Source organism: Crinia signifera, chromosome 2, assembly GCF_055691185.1.
Source record: "Crinia signifera chromosome 2, ASM5569118v1, whole genome shotgun sequence".
In the NCBI taxonomy this organism is placed as follows: Eukaryota; Metazoa; Chordata; class Amphibia; order Anura; family Myobatrachidae; genus Crinia; species Crinia signifera.
The window spans coordinates 80,028,823-80,051,951 of NC_139218.1; the positions used below are offsets into that span (position 1 = coordinate 80,028,823).

Genomic DNA, 23,129 nt, shown 5'->3' on the forward strand with positions numbered 1-23,129 from the left:
AAATGTTTCCCCTTAAACCACTCGAGTGTTGCTTTAGCAGTATGCTTCGGATCATTGTCCTGCTGGAAGGTAAACCTCTGTCCCATATAAATCACAGGCAGACCGAAACAGGTTTTTCTCAAGACTAGCCCTTTATTTAGCACAATCCATCTTTCCCTCGACTCAAATCCTGTCCCTGCTGTTGTGAAACATCTCCACAGCATGATGATGTCATCACCATGTTTCACTGTGTGGATGGTGTTCTTGGGGTGACGGGATATGTTGGGTTTGTACCCGACATAACGTTTTCCTTGTGTTTCTTGAAAAGTAAAATTTTAGTCTCATCTGCCCAGAGCACCTTCTTCCATACATTTGGAGAGTTGCCCACATGCGTTTTGGCAAACTCAAAATGTGCCTTCTAATTTTTAACACTAAGTAATGGCTTTTTTCTGGCCACTCTTCCATAAAGCCCACCTCTATGGAGTGTATGGCTTATTGTGGTGCCAGTCTCTGCTGTGGAACACTGCAGCTCCTTCAGGGTTACCTTTGGCCTCTTTGCTGCCTTTCTGATTAATGCCCTCCTTGCCTGGTCTGTGAGTTTTGGTGGGTGGACCTCTCTTGGCAGGTTTGTTGCGGTACCATGTTCTTTCCATTTGAAGATAATGGATTTGATGGTGCTATGGGGATTTGGATATTTTTCTATACCCAAACCCTGACTTGTACTTCTCAACAACTTTGTCCCTGGCTTGTTTGAAGAGCTCCTTGGTCTTCATGGTGTGATGCCTTATTGCTTAGTGGCGTTGCAGCCTCTTGGGCCATTGAGAAAAGGTGAGTTTATACTGACAGATCTTGTGACTCTCAGAGTGCCCACAGGTGGATTTCATTTCACTAATTATGTGACTTCTGAAGGTAATTGGTTGCGCCAGAACTTTTAAAGTGCTTCATACTGTAGCAAAGGGGTGAATACTGTACATATGCTCATGCCAATTTTCTGATTTTTATTTATTTATTTTGAAAAATATTTTAATTGAAGCATCAGGTGCCAGGCACACATACAAGTCAACAAGTAAAAAAGAAACAGTAGCACAAAAATTGAAGATCAAAGTTTACATAATCATTCACATAAATTATAAACTTTGAGGACATCAAAGTAGCAAGATGTTAGAATGATAAATAATGATACATACAAGATTTACAGCAAGTACATGTTTGTCTCGATAAGCCAGTATCGTTTAAGTTTTGATTTGTTGGTGTCTCGCATCCCCCCTTCCACTGCAACACCCACCCACAAAAGATTGATATGGAACACTTAGGAGTCTCAGTTTACAATTGGATTGGAGGATCATTTGCAGCTATTTGTGTCATATACCAGGATGAAAGATTTTTATTTAAAAAAAAATATTTTATATATATATATATATATATATATATATATATATATATATATTTTTTTTATTTCAATTCACCAACGTAGACTATTTTGTGCAGATCCATCCCATACAATTCAGATGAAAAAAACAACATTTAAATTTATAGGTTGTAATGTAACAAAATAGGTAAAAGCCAAGGGGTGAATACTTTTTGAAGGCACTGTATATATTTAAAAACAACAAAATGCTAGAATCAATATATTTAGTAAAAGTTGCAGAATTGCTTGTACAAGGTGATAAATGACCATAATCTAAAGTAAGAGCTGAAACTCCAAAGATCTGCCTTCAACATTTGTTCTATACAAATACACCACCATTTTTTTATATTTGCATAAAGGTAAAACATCCGTCTTTATGAAACAGCCATGTACCCATCCATATGCGCCAATGTTTGGCTAACTTCAGGTGTTTGTGTATGCTCATTAATAAATGCTACACTGTCCCAGAAACATCAGCAGCATGTGGTAAATGTTTCATTCACTGTGGAGGCAATTACGGTCATCACTAAATGGATTCTGACAGGAATGTGTTTTTTTTCCCATTTATTTATTTACAGAATTGTGATTGACCAGAAAGTCAGATATATCTGCACAGTGCAGAAATCTACTTTCATAATTAATTTTGTGACTGAGAACCCTAGTATTACTATAGCATGCGTTCAAATGTTAGGCAAATCTTTTGCCATTGCATAGCCCATGTAGCATGTTTTCTCCATGCATAAATGTAATTTTGAGAACCATCCTTTGATGAAATTTCTATGCAATAACATAACTAACACAATGGTTTTTGCTTTTGAATAATTGTCACTATGCACTGAATACACATAATGACAGATGCAGCTGATAATGAAGAATGACGAAATGTAATTTAAATGACTGAATCTGCAACAAGATCTGGGCAGTGGTAACTCTAAAAATAGTAGTTAGATAGTAGTTAGAAATGATTCTGTGTGCCAACTTTCCCAGATGTCAGCCAAGACCAGAGCTTGAGAACTCGGGACAGTTTCCACAACAACATGGAAATTACATGTGTAAAGTATCTATAATATAACTATGCTCCCCCTTATAAGAAAAGAAAAACATATTGTCCAGATTACCCAGGTGTGGTATGATATGTTGACATCTAAAACATGATTAATACATTTTCAGAATGTCAACATTAAACATTAGACATTCACTTCGTCAACACTGACATGTCAACTCTGTGAATAACGACAGACAACGTTGACATATTTTAACTAGAACACTAAACGCAGCCTAACCCTAATTGCAAGTGCCAACATTATGACTGTCAATATTCACATTTTAAACATTTCGCCATTATGTCAACATTGTGAATGTAGACATGTAGGTCCTGAATGTGCCGACATTATGTTGTCAATATCATAAAGCCCAAATGTTCACCCTCTCAGGGCTAGGGTTCAGGGTAATGAACAATGTCGGTCCCGTTGAGTTCAGGGTAATGAACAATGTTGGTCCTCTTGAGTTTAATATTTTATTATTGTGGCCAGTGATCCCTCATGCTGCCTGCTTGTGATTGGCTGTCTCCTAACCTTTTGAGTACCAAGGAAATTTATCAAAATAGGTTTGAAAATTGCCAGTAAACTTTTTTTAAATTAACCCTTTAAGTGCCAACATTGTTGTGAGCGATTCTCAAAATATTTTTTAAAAATACCTTACCAGTTCTTTCTTGGGTCCAATATTTATCTAAACTTCAATTAATTGACTTGGCTGTATTTGTATTTCACAGGCACTCTCAAGTGATGCTGGCATTTTTAGTAGATATTTTCTGGATCGCTCATAGCAATGTTGGCACTCACAGGGTTAAGAGTAGTCCTGGTTAATTATTTAGTGGTAGCCAACATAACCAAATTTAAAGCACCACAATTATATACAGTACAATCCAAAAGGCAATAGAGATGTTACATATCCCTCAGGGTAGGCGTACACATAAATACCTAGTAACATTTTTTTTGTCTACTATGGACGATAACATTTATTTCTTCAACAGTGTATGCAATAAGGGTGTAGGGGCCTGTTTCAGTCAAATGAAATGTTTGCATTATTATAATTTTTTTTACCCTTGCTATAATCAGAAAGTGGTCACAGATACACCTGTCCATTAAAGATGGTCCAATGGTGTAAAAAAAATTGCCATTCTAGGAGATAAAATTAAATGTGTCACTCTGCCCTCAAAGATTCTACCAGGGACAAGTTTTAAAAAAAAAGTAAAAAACTAACAAATGGTGTTTGCATAAGGTTCATAAGGCAAGCCAACGTTTAATCGTGGAATTCACAATGTACAGGCCGCATACTTTCATAAAACCTCTCTCTAAAAGTACCATCTGATGGGCAAATTAAACCATAAAAGGTGTTGGCCATGTCATTGCAGAGCCAAGTACAGAAGTAACAGCTTTACAGCACAATACAAAGATCAGTGCAAATGCCATACTACAGTAGGTATCTACCCAAACTGCCAACACTCCTGCATTGGCACCTAATTCTCCTGTCCATCATGCCAACTCTCATTTCACAAATGCAAATTATATTTTTCGGTACTCTTTACCTAGAAGGGCGCCAGCGATTGGAATCGCGGGCGTCGGGGGTAAAAATCGCGTTCATCGCGGGCATCGCGGGTAAAACGCGGGTACATAAAAATCTGCTACCCGCGATGACCGCGATTTTCCCATAGGGAACAATGTTAAAAAGGCATATTGAGCACGATTTTCATGTAAAATGCCTCAATGCCCGCGATTTGGCCATAGGAATCAATGTTAAATGGGCTACAGAGCCCAAATAGGCACAATTAACCCTTAAATGTCCCCCCAAATTTTTAACGCCACCCCACGATCCACGCCAACCCGAAGCGTGGCGAGCGCAGCGAGCCCGCTAGGGGCGGCGGTACGCGTCCTCCGACCTTTTCATGCCCTACTATCCACGTCGGCGTGGAGTTGAGAATAGAATAGTGTGGCGAGCGCAGCGAGCCACCGAGCCCGAAGCGTGGCGAGCGCAGCGAGCCCCGCGAGGGGACGCGGATACCTTCACAGGTAAACGCGTCCCCTCGCGGGCTTCACAGGTGTCCGCGTCGCCACGGACACCTGTGAAGCCCGCGAGGGGACGCGTATAACTGTGAAGGTATCCGCGTCCGCTCGCCGCGCTTCGGGCTCGGTGGCTCGCTGCGCTCGCCACACTATTCTATTCTCAACTCCACGCCGACGTGGATAGTAGGGCATGAAAAGGTCGGAGGACGCGTACCGCCGCCCCTCGCGGGCTCGCTGCGCTCGCCACGCTTCGGGTTGGCGTGAATCGTGGGGTGGCGTTAAAAATTTGGGGGGACATTTAAGGGTTAATTGTGCCTATTTGGGCTCTGTAGCCCATTTAACATTGATTCCTATGGCCAAATCGGGTCCATTGAGGCATTTAACAGTAAAATCGCGTCGGTCGGGCCATTTAACATTGATTCCTATGGGAAATCGGGTGCATCGCATTGCGGGCATCGCGGGTACATTTATGGACGGCCGCGACGCGACCGACGCGATTTCCATGTTTAACATGGGTTTCAATGGGAAATCGCGGGCATCGCGTCGGTCGCGTCGCGGCCAGACATAAATGTACCCGCGATCACCACGACGAGCGCCCTTCTAGGTAAAGAGTACCTATTTTTCTTGCTGCCAATTTTCCTATCCATACTGCCAACTAGGAAATATCTGAGCATAAGAGAGGTAAAAGCTGGTCAACAGGGTATAGTTGGAGTATTGGGGTGAAATTTAATAGATTGTGATTTAAAAATGTTGTGATTTGTTGGGTAAAAATGGCCAAAATTGCATGGTTACCGCAAATTGCACACCTAATAGTGTGCAATTTGTAGAAAAAAATCGCATGTTTTGCCGTGACCAAAAAAATCACACTTCACAAATCCAGATGTTTTCTCTTTACCAAAAATCGAAAGAGAAATAGACCTGCTTTTAGCAGGCGAAATTGACAGAACCATACACAGATCAGTGACAAAAAACAAAAGTGTATAAAAGTACAACTAAAAAAGACATGGAGGTCCCCCCTAGCATAGTCAGCTCCGGGCTCTCTGATCCAGTCTTGGTTTCCCAAATACTTGGGAAAAGTTAACTGGCAACCCTCTGTATGTAAGAAACCAGAACAGGGCTCTTGGACCAGTCCTGGTTCCAAAAATTTGGAGGACAAAAAGAATCGGGGTCCCCCTTATTTTGGAACCAGCACAGCTCCAACAGTCAGCGTTGTAAACCCAGAGCGCAGTCATGCCGTCATGCTCAGCCGGTCTCCGCGCTGGTCGGGTGAGCATCATTCAGTGGCCAAATCTGACGTTGTATTTGGCTGTTGCATTGAATAATGCATCCGCCATCAATTGAATATATACCGTGAACATTTATTATTAATCAGATATTAAAGCTCAGCTCAGATTATGCTACTAGTATCTTCTAGGAAAAGGATAAGAAGTAAATATTTAGGTACTTGTGTAATATCTGGGCTCCCGTTTTTCTTATGAGACCGCGTCCCCTCGCGGGGCTCGCTGCGCTCGCCACGCTTCGGGCACGGTGGCTCGCTGCACTCGCCACACTATATAAAATCAACTCCATGCGTAGTTGGATAGTAGGGGTATGAAAAAATGGGGTGCATTTAACATGGGAGCCCAGATAATACATAAGTACCAATATTTAAATTCCTATGCCATTTAAAAAGCTTGTAGTACTGTAATTATGAATTAACATTTTATACAAGAAAACTTCCTTTAATAAACTAGGCACTACACATACAGTTTAGGATGTTTGAAACACAAGTGCCATTGTGAGCCTCATCATAGATTTTCTGTACAATGACTTAACAATTATTTCTTCACAACAGAAGTACTAATCCGGCAACGTGTACATTATGCGTCTATGCTTCAATAAACATAGCTGACCCTTGCTGATGATTTGTATATTAGATTATTTACACTTAGCATATGGATGGATGAATCTTTGGAGGAAGAAATTACATGGTCTTTCAACTGTTCATTGTGTACTTTTTTGCTGTAGGGTTAAATGTTTGCTAAGTGGTTATGAGCGTAGAGAGTTTACATCAGTATCATGATGAGTGGAAAGAATGATTTTATTTGCATGGGTAAAATGACTCTGAAGTCGCATTGATTAGTTTCTGTTTGTGCCATAAATTCCCACTCCAGTAAGTAACAAAACCAATATAGTTTCTATTACTTAACCTTCTTGTTTTTGCTATTTGGAGGGAAAAAAACTTGTGACAAAAAAAAAAAAAAAAAATTTGAGTTACGGTAGTCTTTAAATCAAATATAATACATAGACACAATAATCAAACTAGTTCATTGTATCTCTCCTGACTCTGCTGTTCCTCACCTGTACCAGATTTTTTAAATAGCCCTATACAAAGTAGCTCCAGCTTACCATTAGACCTCACACAGGCTTAGATGCCAGTTGTGGCACTCCAAATTAACAAGACAGTTACAAAATCCGTCACGCCAATGGATCAATCAGTAGAACGCCAAATGGCGTAAACATCGTAATCTGAATGATTTCCTCACATATAGGGGGAAATTTACTAAGATGAATTTGGGAATTTTCGTATGAAAATACAATTTTTTGGGGCGTATTCATATTTTTAGCATTTACTATGCCAAAAATACGAATTTTCTTATTCGTATTGATGGGACATTCGTATTTGTATTTACAAATACAAATGAATACACCACCGAATGAATACGACAGAAATCACCATTCAAAAGAATGGTGATTCCTGATTTACTAAGCGGCCATATTGAAAATACGCTATTTGGCATAAAAGGCCCGCAAATGGCGGGCCAAATATGGCAGGAAAATACACTTTATTTTCCTTTCATATTTGCAGCCTTCAGTGTAAAAAAAAAAAAAAATACTTGAAAAAAAAAAAAAAAACGGCATGGGGTCCCGCCCACACCCGTAACCAGCACCAGGCTGAAAGAAAATCATGAAACTCAGCAAATAGGGGTTCCCCGACTTTTTAAAACCAGACCCAGGCTCCAGGGCCGATTCCCAAAATACAGGGGACAAAATGAGTAGGGGTCCCCCGTATTTTATGAACCAGCCCCAGGCCAAACCAGCCAGCAGGGTAATGTCACAGCCGGGGGACACTTATTATATAAGGTCCTGTGGCCAAAACATTCATCCCTACTGACCAGTCAGCCTGGACAGGGGCCCTGGGGGAGGGGGGACCCCCCCCAGGACTTACCTGACCAGGCTGAAGCCTGGTGCTGGCCCCGGTGACCCTGGGCTGTGGTCATCGGGCTCTTTCAGCCTGGTGCTGGTTACGGCTGTGGGGGGGACCCCATGCCATTTTTTTTTTATTATTATTTATGTTTCTATATTTTTTTTACACTCTGCAGCCTGCACAGATCTGACTGATCTGTGCAGACTGCCTGTACGAATTCGTATTAGTGGCCGTATATACGGCCGCTAATACGAATGGATACGCTGTCGTATTTGACTGCTTTGTAAATTCCCCTCCGGAACAGGAATTTGCATACGGCTGAAACAGCCTATGCAGTCATATTCATTCGTATTAAGAAAAAAAAATATTCTTAGTAAATTTCCCCCAAAATCTACCACTCCTCCTGCAATGCTTTGCACACTGCCAAACAAACATACTTCCAATCTCTCATCTCTCAGTACCCTCCCCCACCAGCTACCATCAATGTACAAGAACTTGCCTCCTAATTTAAGGACAAGATTGAGAACATCCAACATGAAATGGTATGCTCTTTGGCAGCCTCTAATCTACTCAATTACCTACCTGAACCCTCTGGCACTTTCTCTTCATTTGAGCCCACAAATGAAAAGGAAGTATCCACACTCTTCTTATCTTCCTACTCCACTACCTCTCCTCTTGATCCTATACCTGCACAATTTATTAAAACTATCTCATGTGCTTATCCGAACCTTAACTAAAATTTGCAATCTCTCTTGCTACTGGTACTTTTCCTTCTCTGCTCAAACATGCAGTGATTACTCCCATTCTGAAAAAACACAATTCTGACCCTAACTCGCTCTCTAATTACCATCCTCTCTCTCAGCTTCCATTCCTTTCCAATCTAAACGAGAGACTTGCCTACTCTTACCTCACACACTTTCTTAACTCTCACAACCTATTACACCCACTTCAGTCAGGCTTTCATTCCCAACACTCCACTGAGACAGCACTGGTGAATGATCTGGTAACTGCTAACTCTAAAGGCCATTACTCACAACTCATTCTTTTAGATCTGCGTTTGACACTGTTGATCACACTCTTCTCATACACTATACTGCCTTGGTCTTAATGATACAGCCCTTTCCTGGTTCAGTCTTGGGTCCTCTGCTTTTCGCAATCTATACCTCATCTCTTGGCTAACTAATCAGCTCTTTTGAATCACTTGTATGTGGACGATAGTCAAATCTATCAACCCCAGAGTTGTCATCAGTGGTTTTGGGCCGAGTCTCTGAATGCCTTTCTGCCATCTCATCTTGGATTTCTTCTCGCCACCTCAAACTCAATATTTCCAAAACGAAATTAATTATGTTCCAACCAGCCAAGAGCCGTTACCATCGTGATTTCTACATAACTGTTGACAACTCGATAATCCACTCTACCCCAAAAGCTCATTGCCTTGGGGTCATCAACGACTCTTAGCTGTCCTTTGTGACCCACATTCAATCTGTCTTCAAATCATGTTACATGCATCTAAAAAACATATCCAACATATGACCCTATCTTACACAAGACACTGCTAAATCTCTAATTCATGCATTCATTATATCCCGCATTGACTATTGCAATAGTCTCCCTACTGGTCTTCCCAAGAACAGACTCATGACACTGCATCCATTTTAAATGCTGCTGCGACTGTAGGCTTATCTTCCTAGCAAGTCGTTCATCGCCTGCTTACCCACTCTGCCAGCCATTGGTTGCCTGTATTTTACCGTATTCAATATAAAATACTCCTACTCACATATAAAGCTATTAACCTTACTACACCAGCATATATGGCCCTCCTACCTCTATGTCCATTTGTTACTACCCAGTTTGTTAGATCACGGTTTCCTATTGCAAAGCGCAATGGAATTTGCTGTGCTATATCAGAAACCGTAAATAAATAATGAATATAACTCTTTACTTATCTCTAAATATCTCCAAGCATAACCACTCCGCTCTGCACAAGATCTGCGTCTGTCTTCTCCTATGGAATGCCCTTCCACACACAATAAGACTTTCTACTAGCCTGTAATTTTTCAAGTGTGCACTGAAAACTCACCTCTTCAGGCAAGCCTATCATATTTAGGTACTGTAAACATAACCCTCTGAGGCCCTTATTTATCATATAGCTTCCCTTTTGAGCTTGCAAATTGTGTCCCTATAGATTGTAAGCTTGCGGCAGGGCCCTTCTACCTTCATGTCTATCTGTTATCACTGTCTACAATTGTAAAGTGCAACGGAATCTGCTGCGCTATATAAGAAACTGTAAATAAATAATAAATAAATAATTCACACATACTGTATTAAAGCAAATAGATGAAAGAAAGCAGAAGGGAAAAGGAAGGAAGGAGGTTTGCATTATTAAACTAAAATGAATAAAAGAATGCCCAAAAATGAACTGTATGGCTCATGAAATATCATAATTTACATATTGCAAAATGGTACCGTGTGTATATATACACATGTTCTTGAAAAAGGTTGACACGACCAAAACAACGATTTGAACCCTGTGTGAGTCGTTCTCACAAGTCCTATGAGTGCTGACATCTGTCTCTTGTTGTACAAGGCAACATCATACTTTTTTTTACCAGGAGGGCACAAGGCAAGGATAAAACATCTTACTGGAAGACTGCAAGTATTTGAATATATACAGTATGAAATATACACACACACACACACACACAGCTCCGTCTGACAGGGATGCGCAATCATTTCACTCGCAGCAAGGCAGTAGGGATCGGCTTCCCTGCCCATCTCTGCTTCAGGGAGATGGGCAGGGAGGGAGGGCAGGCTTGGGCAGCTGGTACCAAGCGAGCAGAGGGCTGCTACAGCCTCCGACAAAACGGGCCGAGCGTCTTGTGAGCCTGCGGCCCCTTCTATCGGAGGACAATGGCTGGCCGCGATTGGCGATAGAATCGCCAGGAACAGCTCAAATGGAAGCTGCTCTATCTGTAGGTCTATTTTACAGGAAGAAGAAAAAGTATGTCTCGGAGTGGTGCACAGATTATCAAAAGAATAAAAAGTAACCTTTATTGGATAAAGACCTGACGAAGCTCCTATGTGAAGCGTATGCTGACCTAAACACTCAGTGTGTGCTCTCCTCCTCTCCCCTTCCCCAATTGAATGCATTTTGATCTGTATAAGCGTAAAATATCAGAGTCGGAGCGGTATGCCAGTCTTCACTGGACCGTTCAGTCAGAGACGCGACGTGCGTGACGTACGCAGAGCTCACATCTGACTCCTAGCAGACAGAGGTCTCCGGCGCTGACATACACACGCCGGAGCTTCCTTGCCGTGTTGGACGAGACCTTCACTGACGCGGCTCTCCCTCATACTCACAGTGCGCAGTGCTGGTGTAGAGGTGGCAGATCTCACCAGACACGCACCACCTGAGGGGTGACCCGCGGGGCACCACACTGCCTGTCAAATTGTTATCTGGAGCACTTTGTGACCGTACCAATACAGGGAAGTACAGGCCCTGATTCCTGTCACTAACAGATCAGTCCATGCTCCCGCACCGGCACATATTATTAGGCGACTCAGTGCACAAACCTCCATTGTAAATTGACTGATGAGATATGCACAATAAATAATTGAAAGTGTTGCTAATACAAAGAATCTAACAAACATTAAGGAGGATAGGATTTTTATCCTTTTTAAAAAAACTATCTGTGTCTTAATGTATCACTGTCTGTCTATATTTCGCAACAATCTTTTAAAACATATCCAATAAAGGTTACTTTTTATTCTTTTGATAATCTGTGCACCACACAGAGACATACTTTTTCTTCTTCCTGTAAAATTGTCAATCCTGTGTCCAGTGGTAGCACAGCCTCCCAATTTATGGTCAATCAACCAATTTACAAACATACTGAGGGTAAACTAAATAATAGTGCTTAGATAATCCTGTGCGACTGATCTTCCCACTTCCCTTTTCCCCAGAATTTCTTATCTGTAGGTCTACCAAACACTTTTTGTCTGGATGGATTTGTGTGTACATGTAGATAGAAATGTAAGACCACAGCTTCCCTACTCTTGGAGAATGCTGTGGAGATTCTGGAATTAAAGATCTCCTGGATGTTAGCGTAACCAGGCAAATTTCATGCATGAGCACCAGTGGCAGCTTTAAAGGTGGGGCTGTAGCACAGTCCAAAAACCAAAAAGGGAGCCACACCAACTGCCAGTGAGTCAGTTTGGAATGGCAATAGCTGAGCCTCCCCTATTTGAAGTTTACAGGCTGCAGCACAATTCAAAATTCAAATAGGGGAGCCACACCTGATGAGCACTGATCTATCTGCAAGGCCAGTCTACTCCAGTGTAGAGATGGGTCGTTGGCGAACGAACCGGATTTTTTGAACGGATCCCATTCAAGAACGGATGAGCTGCCGATCCCAAAAAGGTGATCCGTTTCAGTTTACAATGCATTTTCCTGATCTCAGTGCTGCCACCTGTGGCAGCTGAGATGTACTACCTCTGGAGAACTGAGTACAGTGCTCTGACTACAAGTGATAGAAAGATTAGCTGCTGCTGCCAGGGATGGCCATCGGTGCAGACCCCATCAATGGTTGCCATCGATGGCGATTCTGCACCCAGCCATCGATCAGTGTTTTTACTTGGTCATGTATATTCCTTCTTTTTTTTTAAAGGGAGCCGAGGCCCCATCTAAAAGATACGTATCTTTTCACTGAGAGATCTGTCGGATCCCGGCTCAACTTAATGATCCATTTTGCCCATCTCTACTCCAGTGGGAAAAAAAGAGATTGGTACTGAAATTAGCATCATCCTTTGCCTAGTCCTAATCACTTTACAACATAAATGGTGAATATTTTATTAATCTGCATTTCCCAAAGTAGGTAAAATCTTAGTAAAAGAACAAAGCTTAGGACAGAGGATTATGTGCAGGACCAGTTAAATCTATTATCCTATTGTATTTGATAACCTGCATACTGTACAAACAGTTTGGATTTAAGATTTTTTTTTTTTTCAGACAAATGTCTTGCTTATTTTAAGAATTAAAGTAAAAAAACAGCTTTATAATATTTTTACCAGGGTAAAAGTTAATTATATTTTGAGACATACCTGGGTGTATAGGGCTCCGCTGGAGGTGGGGGAATGAAGAGATCTTGAAGAGCAGAGCTGTCCCTTTTGGTTGGGGTGCTGACTGTGCTTGACGGAGTAGCAGCGCCGCTTGTGGGACTCCTTGGAATAAGTGGCTACAGTAAAAAAATAAAAATAAAAAAAAACAATGTATATATTTAAAATATTGCCATAGCTATGAAAATGATAATCAATCTAATAATATTAAAATATATAATTACATTATGACTTTTAGTCTCCTATTAAACAGTACTTGTTCATAAGAACATCTTTAAAAACACATGAGTGGGTGATGCTAGCTTAATGGAGAAAACGTACCTTTTGAACACTTATGTTACAAGATACAGTACATGTACAGTAGGATAGATATAAAAAGGACATCATATTATTGACTTTTTATACATCCTATACCTTACATTTACAAGTAAACAAGGTATAGGATTTGGTAGTACTGTATATATATGTAGCTTGATGGAATCTATAGCTTAATGCATTTTATATCAAATGTATAACTCATATGTTTTATTAAATATTTTTGTCGTTTTAAAAAAAATACATAAAACCTAAATAATTTAAAAAAAATGGAAAGCAACAACAATTACAAATGTGTCAGCAGTGTGGGATAAGGGATTGGTGAGTTTAGTATTAACATTTCCACCCAATGATCCCTGTGCACATTTAGGTACAAAAATGGACCTGCAGTACTGAACATTGTTAATTTTAAATCGATCCTTCTGCCCAAAACACAGTTTACAGTAATGTACTCCCCAAGGTTTATTGGATTGTCATTTTACTCAACTTACTATAATAATGCTTTTTGAAAAATATTTCTTGTTACATGGGGCCAACTCAAAATCCAGGGCGAATACGCAGTGGTGGACACTTAACTACTGGAGCTGCGGTGTGGGGTCAGCTAATCTGAAAATCAGCTGACTCTGCAATCCCTAACACTGCTACTGAAGCAGTAATAATACAGTACCACTGGTCTGTCTAACTGCGCTGGTGTAGCCTGACTTCATGCATACAGTATATCTCTGGAGGGCACGCAGTGTGTAAGCAGCAGAGAGATTAGATTGGATCCCTCTTCACAACCTCTTTTTTTTTCCATAGGATGTAGAAGGGCTTGAGGACCTAATGCCATCTGAAGATGGTGTTTATTTCTGCAGTCAATCTCTTATTTCTAGGCAGCCCTTTTATTGAGTTGGCCCATCACAAAAAAAATGTGAAAATATGCCCATGAAGCAGGGATGGGGACCTTTGTTTATTCCAGATGTTACTAAACTACATATCCCAGTATGCCCTGCTCCAGTTGTGCTATTTGGCCTTGCTAAAACAGTTGCAGGGTATGCTGTGATGTGTAATTAAACCTAAAGTTTTCCCATCTGTACCATAAAGGATTATGAATAGGTCCCTTACTTAGTCGAATATACTGTAAATTAGGGATGTGCACCTGACACTTTTTGTGGTTTGGTTTTGGATCTTGATCTCTGTTCCTGTTTGGAATCTATGTTTTGATCTGTTTTCTTTCTTTCTTTATTTTTTTTTTTTGGAGGGGGGGGGGGCATAAAAACTGCTCAAATTACAGAATTCTTTTTTTTTTTTTTGTTCCTACAGTATTACTAACCTCAATAACGTTCATTTCTACTCATATCCAGTCTGTTCTGAACACATCACAGCTTACAATATAGTTTATAGGCCGAAAGGTTGCACTGAGGTACAGACAGTAGGTGATGATTAAGCTAAGCAACACAAGTGGGTGGTACAAACACTGGACTGATATAACATACTTAGCAGCACCCCTGGACTGAAACGGCACACTTAGCAGCACCCTTGCAGTAGAAGGGGGAAAAAAAATATTTTAATTTAAAAAAGGGGCAGCTCCCCAGGACTGATATGGCACACATGGAGGCTCACTTGGACTGATACAGCACACGTGGCGGCACCGCTGGAATTATACGGCACACATGGCGGCACCCCTGGGTGGATACAGCACCCTTGCAGTAATTGAAAGAAAAAAACACTTTTTTTTTATATGGCTCACAGGGCAGCCCTGCAGTAAAAAGAACCCCCATTATAGCACCCTCTTAATAGTTGCCCCTACAGTAGTTGTCCCCCATAGTAATGTCTCCAATAGTAGCATCCCCCATAGTAGCAGCCTCTGCAGACAGCACAGACACGACCGTGCTGTCTGAAATCATATGCAGGAATAAAGATGGCGCAGATCACAGAGTCCGGATCTCACGAGAATCCGACAGCAGGAGGATGATATTCGGCCTCGTTCTGGATCCAAAAAAATTACACGAAGGATCAAATTGCTTGGATACTGTCTCATTTCTAATACAAATGAACTTTACATATTAAAAAGCAAATGTGACAAGAGATTTACATTATACAAAAGTCAATGTTTATAAAAGGAATGTTTGTGATGGATATCTGACTATTTTCACATCCCTACATCCTAATATTATCATAAGGTGTACATGATTTAGATACATGGATAAATTGCATTGCTACTTTTTGGTAGAATCCAATGCTGGCGTTACAATAGAAACATTGAGAATGAATGCCTATATGCTTGTTTATTCAGACTATGTATGTATGTATGTATGTATGTATGTTGAAACTAATGCATCAGATCCCTCACACCATTGATGCTCAGGACTATTTACAGAAGTGGGTTAGATGAGGTCCTGGATAATTGTGTGCAGTATACTGTATGTATAACATGCGGGTGACGGATGAAGAAGCAACAGTCAGGATTCTGATAGTCAGGACACAGACATCAGAATCCAGACTGTAAAATGCCTGACAGTTCATATGTGGGGGTCCATGACCCCCACAGAGGGAGAATAGAACCTGTGGCGAGCGTACCAAGCCAATGACTCTGCAGCATGGTGGGCACAGCGAGTCTGCCAGGGGCTTTGTTGTGCTCTCCCCCTATCGGAGTACCGTCAGTTGGGATTCCGATGTTGGTATACTGACCATCAGAATCTCCACTGTCGTGCCTGCATACCACACCCATACATGTAAATGTCAGTTCCCTTGGGATGCGGTTAATTTCCCGGCGGTCGGGATCCCGGCGGTCGGAATCCCGACACTGGAATCCCGACCGCCGAAATCCCGAAACTTTCTCCCTCCGTGGGTGTCCACGACACCCATAGAGGGAGAATAAAATAGCGTGCCGAGCGTAGCGAGGCACCGGGCCCGCTGCGTGGCGAGCGCAGCGAGCCCGCAAGGGGGGGCGATCCATGTCCCCCCCTTGTCGGGATTTCGGCGGTCGGGATTCCAGTGTCGGGATTCCGACCGCCGGGATCCCGACCGCCGGGAAATCATATCGGATCCGTTCCCATGGAGGTACTCAATACAACATGGTAGTAATGGCACAGATAATTAAGGTATTACAAATGTAAAGCTGGATAACCAATTTAGTCATGGAAAATAGATGAAGTCATTGGTGGTCAATGTGCATAGTATAATTTGCTGTGTTGTAGAGAATACTGTACATTGTTCACCTGTTATAGATCAGACCAATGAAGAAATCAACTCCACAACTAGCACATTTTATATTTATTCCAGTTCTGGAAATTCCACATACAGATGTGTACTAGGACATTAAGGTATGCACGATTATATTACTGTAATTATTAAGCTACAGAAAGAACATAAGTTATTTTATTTAGACCTAGCAACAGGAGACAGGCACCGGAATGCCGTCATCGATGAGGATTCTGCCAGCATTCTGAGTGTAAGTACCGGTATGTGGGGAGCGGTAGTGTTAGGCTGGTGGTAGTTAGGTTTAGCCAAGGGGCTTAGAGTTACTGTAGGTCATGGGAAGGGGGGAAGGTTGGTTTGAGTTGGCAATAGGGAAGTTTAGGGTTAGGCAATCGCTGGGGGAGGGGAGGATTAGGCTATAGGGAGGGAGTGTTGGGGGGGGGGGGGGCAGGGAGAAAGATAGTATACATACCTGACTCTTTTCGGAATTCTCTACATCGTTATGGTGGCCGCTGGCATTTCCACCACTTGTCATCCATATGTATCCCACTCACATAAGTGATATACAGTTAAGGAGACATGATGCAGATAGCCTACCTGTAAACCTACTGTAGCTTCTCAATGAATATTACTTCTGGATATACTGTATAGGAGGGTAGGTGGCTATTATACAACAATGAGAATAAAATGTAAGCTGTATACAGGATATTCTTTTAATTAAATAAATGGAATACCCAAACTACAGAGAATAGTTCTAATGATTTTCCTGTACAATTATCCTGAAGAAGAACTAAGGGAGAAGTAGCAATTATATCATGATACATCTATGTTTTGGAGTATGGTGATCATGTTTTTGTAACAGCCTGGTAACTTAATTTAAATATGTCAGTTTATGGTCAGTCAATGGAAATTGTTCATTCAATTTTTAATCATATTTATAGGGGAAAAATAGTCCGACAAAAACTTCCTGTGATAAAACAAAGACTGACAACAGTACAGATTGTGAAAAAGTGTAAGAACAAAGAAATGCCAAAAAATGTAATTTACACAGACAATGGAGTATACCCTCACAACAATTAAGGATAACCCCACAGACTTAGTAAATATTTACAGAACTGAACATACCTGTGTATTTACTTTTCCAAAGCACTGAACTGTTCTACTAAATTCAATAAAACAACTTGTGACAAACTGTAAATTATTAATCCATTGTGGAGATGAAACGTCTATAGTACTTGTATTGTGTTCCTCCCTAATTTCCATCTAAAATATAACTGAGCTTTAGGTCACTTTTGCAAACCACCGTCTTTAACATATCAACCAATATCTTAGTTGCACATAATGCTGGCCAATCAATATAAAGCTTACAGTAGGTAAAGCTTTACAGTACCTCAAGATCATTTCATTTTCAACAGTTTTCATAAGTAAAGCTGCATACACACAGAACAATATTATCGCTGAGCAATATGGGCTTAATATTGCTCAGCAGTTATATTACTCAGCAATTATATTGCTCAGTGTTCTGCTTTCCTCAGTGACCAGAGATGGTCGCTGATAAAAACGAGACACATTGCGTGCAGAAGCCGCTGGTCGGCGATGGTCACAGGGAGCATGCTCCTGCGACCAGTGACTACCCCGGGGCTGGTCGCCCTGTACACATGGCGATATGCCCAGTTATATGTGCTTAAATTGCCCAGTGTGTAGGGCAATAATACTATGGGGGGGGGGGATATGGTACAATGGTATCATCAATTGTTGATGCTGCATGCTCTAAAGCCCTAAAAGCTAGGGTATGGGTAAAAACCAAACCCAGACAAAACCCCAGACCAGACATCAAAATCTGCAGTCCGGAGCATGTAGTGCCCGGTCGGAGGGGTGTCCTCTCTGGGGGGGGGTTCATGCTACAGCTGTCAACATGGAGAGGAGGAGGGGGAGAATAAAGGCTCCCTATATGGTCCGGGCATGTACAGACGGCGCCGGCCTTATGCTTGCTGGCGCATCGCCAGCAGCATGCTGCTGGCGATGCGCCAGCAACACGGCGCGCCATCTGACTGAGACGCGCGTGCGTCCCCCACGCACGCGCGTCTCAGTATCCGGGCGGCCGGCCGGCGAGGCGGACGCAATACTGTCCGCCTCCCGCTCGAGGGGGGCTGGGGGGACCCGAGGAGGCTGTGGGGGGGTGCGGGCGCCCGGTGTGGGCACCGGGCGACCGTCGGAAGGGGACGGCAGCACCGTCGGAAGGGGACGCGCGCGCATCTCGTGCGCGCGCGTCCCCTTCCGACACACAGATGGCGCGGGAGCAGGGAATGGCGATGGCGTCGCCATCGCCATCCCCTGCAAAGATGAGCCCGGCCCCATCTGTAGCAAAAACCGGAACGGTCCGGACCACACTGGAGGCTGTATTCTCCCCTTTCCCATGTCCCTGGTGACAGTTATCACAGGAACCCCTCCATGTCCGGTCCGGCAGTCCGGGGTCTTGTCCGGGTCCGGTTTTAACATAGTCCCCTAAAAGCTAGGCTGCACTGGGAAATTCTGCCTACAACTGAGTTAAACACTACACAATTTATAACAGCAATAGGCAAAGCTACATATTTAGCCACACGTCCAGTGACTTTTCTAGGTTTTAAAGATTTTATTCTACAATTATGCCTGTTTTTCAGTTCTAACCAAATGCAAACTTATCAAATTCAGCAAACACAACATAATGAGAACTGTACCAAGAATGTACTAAACACTTTACAATGAATACACTGGGTCAGCAGTAAAGTGTCCATAAAATAAAAAATAAAAAATTTTGGCAGCTGTTTCAACCAATAACAAATTCATTACACCATAAAGTTAAACACATATAAAAATAGATGCCCAAATAAAAAACATATCCATCTCTTTACAAAGTATTGGTAATGTGAACCTATTTAACACGTTGTAATAAGTAATGCATATTCATATACATCACCCATTGTAACATAAGTTTCAAATCACCTTCCAAATTACCTGTATTTTTAACAGGGAAAAACAAGCACACCGGTAGCATAAGACCTTAGTGAGCAGCCATTGGTTCAGAAAACTGACATTTTTAAACATTTCAGTATGATTTATAATCACCCTCCCACTGCTGTGTGATAAATTGTTCATGGTTCCATCCTTTCCGCTTCATTTAATGTACACATAAGTCTATTTCATTGTGAAATGCATTATTACGTAGGCAATGTATTATAAAGTGAATATCAAACAGGAAGGCTTTTCAGTGTGAACATCAAAGTAGGCAGGCATGGATAATACATTGCAGAGTGCTGATCACAGATCTTTTCTTGTCCCAACAGAGAGTCTAGAAGTACGTTTAATTTTATCAGAAGATGAAAGTAAAGATTATGAACTTATCTTCATTCATCTTCATTGAAGAAAGTGTCTACATTTGTTTAATACGCTTGAAGATTCAAGTTCAAACTACCATTGGAAAAAATAAAATGATAAATACTGTAGATCTGAAATTCCACAGCTAAAGAGGGGCACTTGTTTTACCATTGGAATTACATATTTTGTAATGCTTGTGAGAACCCTTGTAAGCATGTAACGGAGCTTGTCTGTTTCTAAACTTAGGGATACAGTTACTAAAGGTTCTAAAAGTGAAATGTGGAGATGTTGCTCATAAAAATCAATCAGATTCTAGCTATTTTTTTATTGCATCCTAGATATTGATAGACAGAATCTCATTGGTTGTTATTGGCAACTTCCCTACTTTTCACTTTTACATACCTCCCAACTGTCACGATTCCGTCGGGACAGTCCCGATTTTCGGGTCCTGTCCCGACGTCCCACCCGCGGCAGGCATTGTCCCGCTGCGGGGGGTGGCAGTTGGGAGACCCCCCAATCTAGTAGAATATTCTCGTATGAAAATGAGGCCGCGGCTAATTAGCATAAACCGCACCCTCATTTGCATACGCCCCGCCCCCTTTTCGGGCGCTCCCGCGCGAGTGTCCCTATTTCCTCCGGACGGAAGTTGGGAGGTAAGCTTTTGTAATTTTACCCCTCTATTCAGCATTCCCCATCTGATTTTAATGATCTTGTCCAGGCATGTCCAAACTACAGCACTCCAGTTGTTGTGAAACTACAAGTCCCATCATGCCTTGACACCGTTTTGCTATTAGGAGATGCTAAAACTATGGCAAGGAATGCTGGGATGTGTAGTTTCACAACAGCTGGAGGGCCATAGTTTGGACATTCCTGATCTAGCCAGATACAGCTTGCAGCCACATGGGCAAGACATCCGTTGAATGGTGGAGCAACTTGTGATATTAGCATAATAAATAATTTTTGGCTTGGGCGTTCACATCAATTTTGATTAGACTGGTTGTTATGCCAAGGCAGGTTTGGTTAGTGACATACATCTTGTAGGGCCAGATGTATTAAGATTCAAAAGTAAATAAAAATGAAGAGTGATAAACAGCCAGCCAATCAGCTTCTAACTGTCATGTTAAAGGTTGGGTTTGAAAAATGAAAGGTAGGAGCTGTTTGGCTGGTTATCATTCTCCAGTTTATAACTTTTTGAAACTTGATACATCTGGACCTTAGAGTCCACAAGTATATTGAAGATTTAAAGCTAGCGGAATTTTGTAGAAATTGGCCATACTGACATTTAAAGCTCTGCTATTGAAAATGTCATTATCATATTGCTCATATCTAACCACATCCCACTTAGTACCTGTTTCTTGAATGAGATGGTCCACTCAGCATATAAACATGCATGGTAGATCTTCCCTCTAGTGCAGGGCTGGGCAACACCGGCCCTCCAGATTTTAGTGAACTACACATCCCAGGAGGCTTTGCATTAGTTTTGCTATGTGGCCATGCTGAAACTGATGCAAGGCATGCTGGGATGTATAGCTCATCAACATCTGGAGGGCCGGTGTTGCCCAGCCCTGCTCTAGGGGGATGTTTCCACAAAGAGGCCCGTGTCTCACCAAAATCCAACATCCTAACACCATTTAAATCATCAATACTGAATGGATGAGCCTTCATTTAGGGAAGGAACATCAGGTTTGCCATTATTAAGGTTGAAGCTTAATATTACGTTGCTCGGAGTGTGATTGGAAGTGGCTTTTCTGAAAAGCAGCATAATAGTGCAAAACTGGTGCCTTTAACCAATAGGATAATTCTAGGGCCACCAACAAATGAGTGTCATTTATTTTTATATTTACATGGGAGTGTGCTGAAACCCAATACATAACATTTCCCACCCCTACAGTACATCTCTTTCCAAAGAGTTTTACTTTATAAAACAAATCCGCAATGTTCCACAAACCTATGCACCATGGCAGAAATCTAGTACATATATGTGCAACTAGGGGTGCATGGAGAACCAATGCTGATTTTGCACTTGTAAAAGGACCTCTTTCTTTTTCATGTGACCAGAATGCAAGAGGTCAGTGCCAAACATTAACAGTAAAATAAAAACAGGATAAATCACACAAACACGCAATTTTACCACCTAGTTATTTGTTTAGCTATTCAATAAACTATTGAAATTCTGTTCCAAGCTTAAATCAAATTAACATTCTCTTGAGAACACTTTAATGACTTAAAGACATATTAAGTTCTTCTCAAAATCTTGATCAGCAGCGATCACCAAAGCAATTAATAAAATAAATACCTTACAAGTAGTGAAAAAGGTACTCTTTACCTAGAACGGCGCCCACGATTTTGATCGTGGGCATCGTTAGTAAAAAATCGCGGCCATCGCGGGCATTGAATGCACTAAAAAATCGGGTGCGATGCGACCGACGCGATGCCCGCGATTTCCCATAGGGAACAATGTTAAATGTCTCAATTGACCCGATTTTCCTGTTCAATGTCTCAATTGACCCGATTTTTCCATAGGAAACAATGTTAAATGGCCCACAGAGGCCACATAGGCACCCTGAAGTGTGAAATGGCCCCCACAATTGTTAACGCCACCCCACGATCAACGTGAACCCGAAGCGTGGCGAGCGAAGCGAGCCCGCGAGGGGCGGCGGTACGCGTCCTACGACCTTTTCATACCCCCACTATCCACGTCGGCGTGGAGTTGAGAATAGAAAGTGTGGCGAGCGCAGCGAGCCACCGAGCCCGAAGCGTGGCGAGCGCAGCGAGCCCTGCGAGGGGACGCAGACAGCTGTGAAGCCCGCGAGGGGACGCAGACAGCTGTGAAGCAAGCGAGGGGACGCGTATACCTGTGAAGGTATACGCGTGCGCTCGCCATGCTTCAGGCTCGGTGGCTCGCTGCGCTCGCCACACTTTCTATTCTCAACTCCACGCCAACGTGGATAGTGGGGGTATGAAAAGGTCGTAGGACGCGTACCACTGCGCTCGCCATGCTTCGGGTTCACGTTGATCGTGGGGTGGCATTAACAATTGTGGGGGCCATTTCACACTTCAGGGTGCCTATTTGGCCTCTGTGGCCCATTTAACATTGTTTCCTATGGAAAAATCGGGTCAATTGAGGCATTGAACAGGAAAATCGGGTCAATTGAGACATTTAACATTGTTCCCTATGGGAAATCGCGGGCATTGCGTCGGTCGCATCGCACCCGATTTTTTAGTGCATTCAATGCCCGCGATGGCCATGATGGGCGCCCTTCTAGGTAAAGAGTACCGTGAAAAAGTTAAATCAGAAATTGCGTAAAAAATCTATGTGTACGGAGATCACCATATTGCATACTAATCATGGCTGTCCTGTAAAAAAAATACTAGTAAAATAGCATCATGACAGCATACAGCAAATATAAAACACCATGACCCCTTAAAGATCTAAATATAATTGTACTTGAAATGTACTGTATTAAATAAAAAAAAGGTTGTGTGCCATCGTTTTAACGAGCATGAACACTTTTAGATAACTTGTTAT

At 42.0% G+C, this 23,129-nt stretch overlaps 1 protein-coding gene across 5 annotated transcripts in view; it reads right to left on the reverse strand.

Annotated features, from left to right (window-relative positions):
* CNKSR2 (connector enhancer of kinase suppressor of Ras 2) overlaps positions 1–23,129 on the reverse strand; it is a 326,527-nt gene that overhangs the window by 154,532 nt on the left and 148,866 nt on the right. For all 5 annotated transcript variants that reach the window (XM_083172470.1, XM_083172469.1, XM_083172468.1 and 2 more), the window contains one exon: positions 12,737–12,870. In XM_083172470.1, coding sequence (XP_083028596.1) covers positions 12,737–12,870 — 134 coding nt within the window. The remainder of the gene's footprint in view (positions 1–12,736; positions 12,871–23,129) is intronic.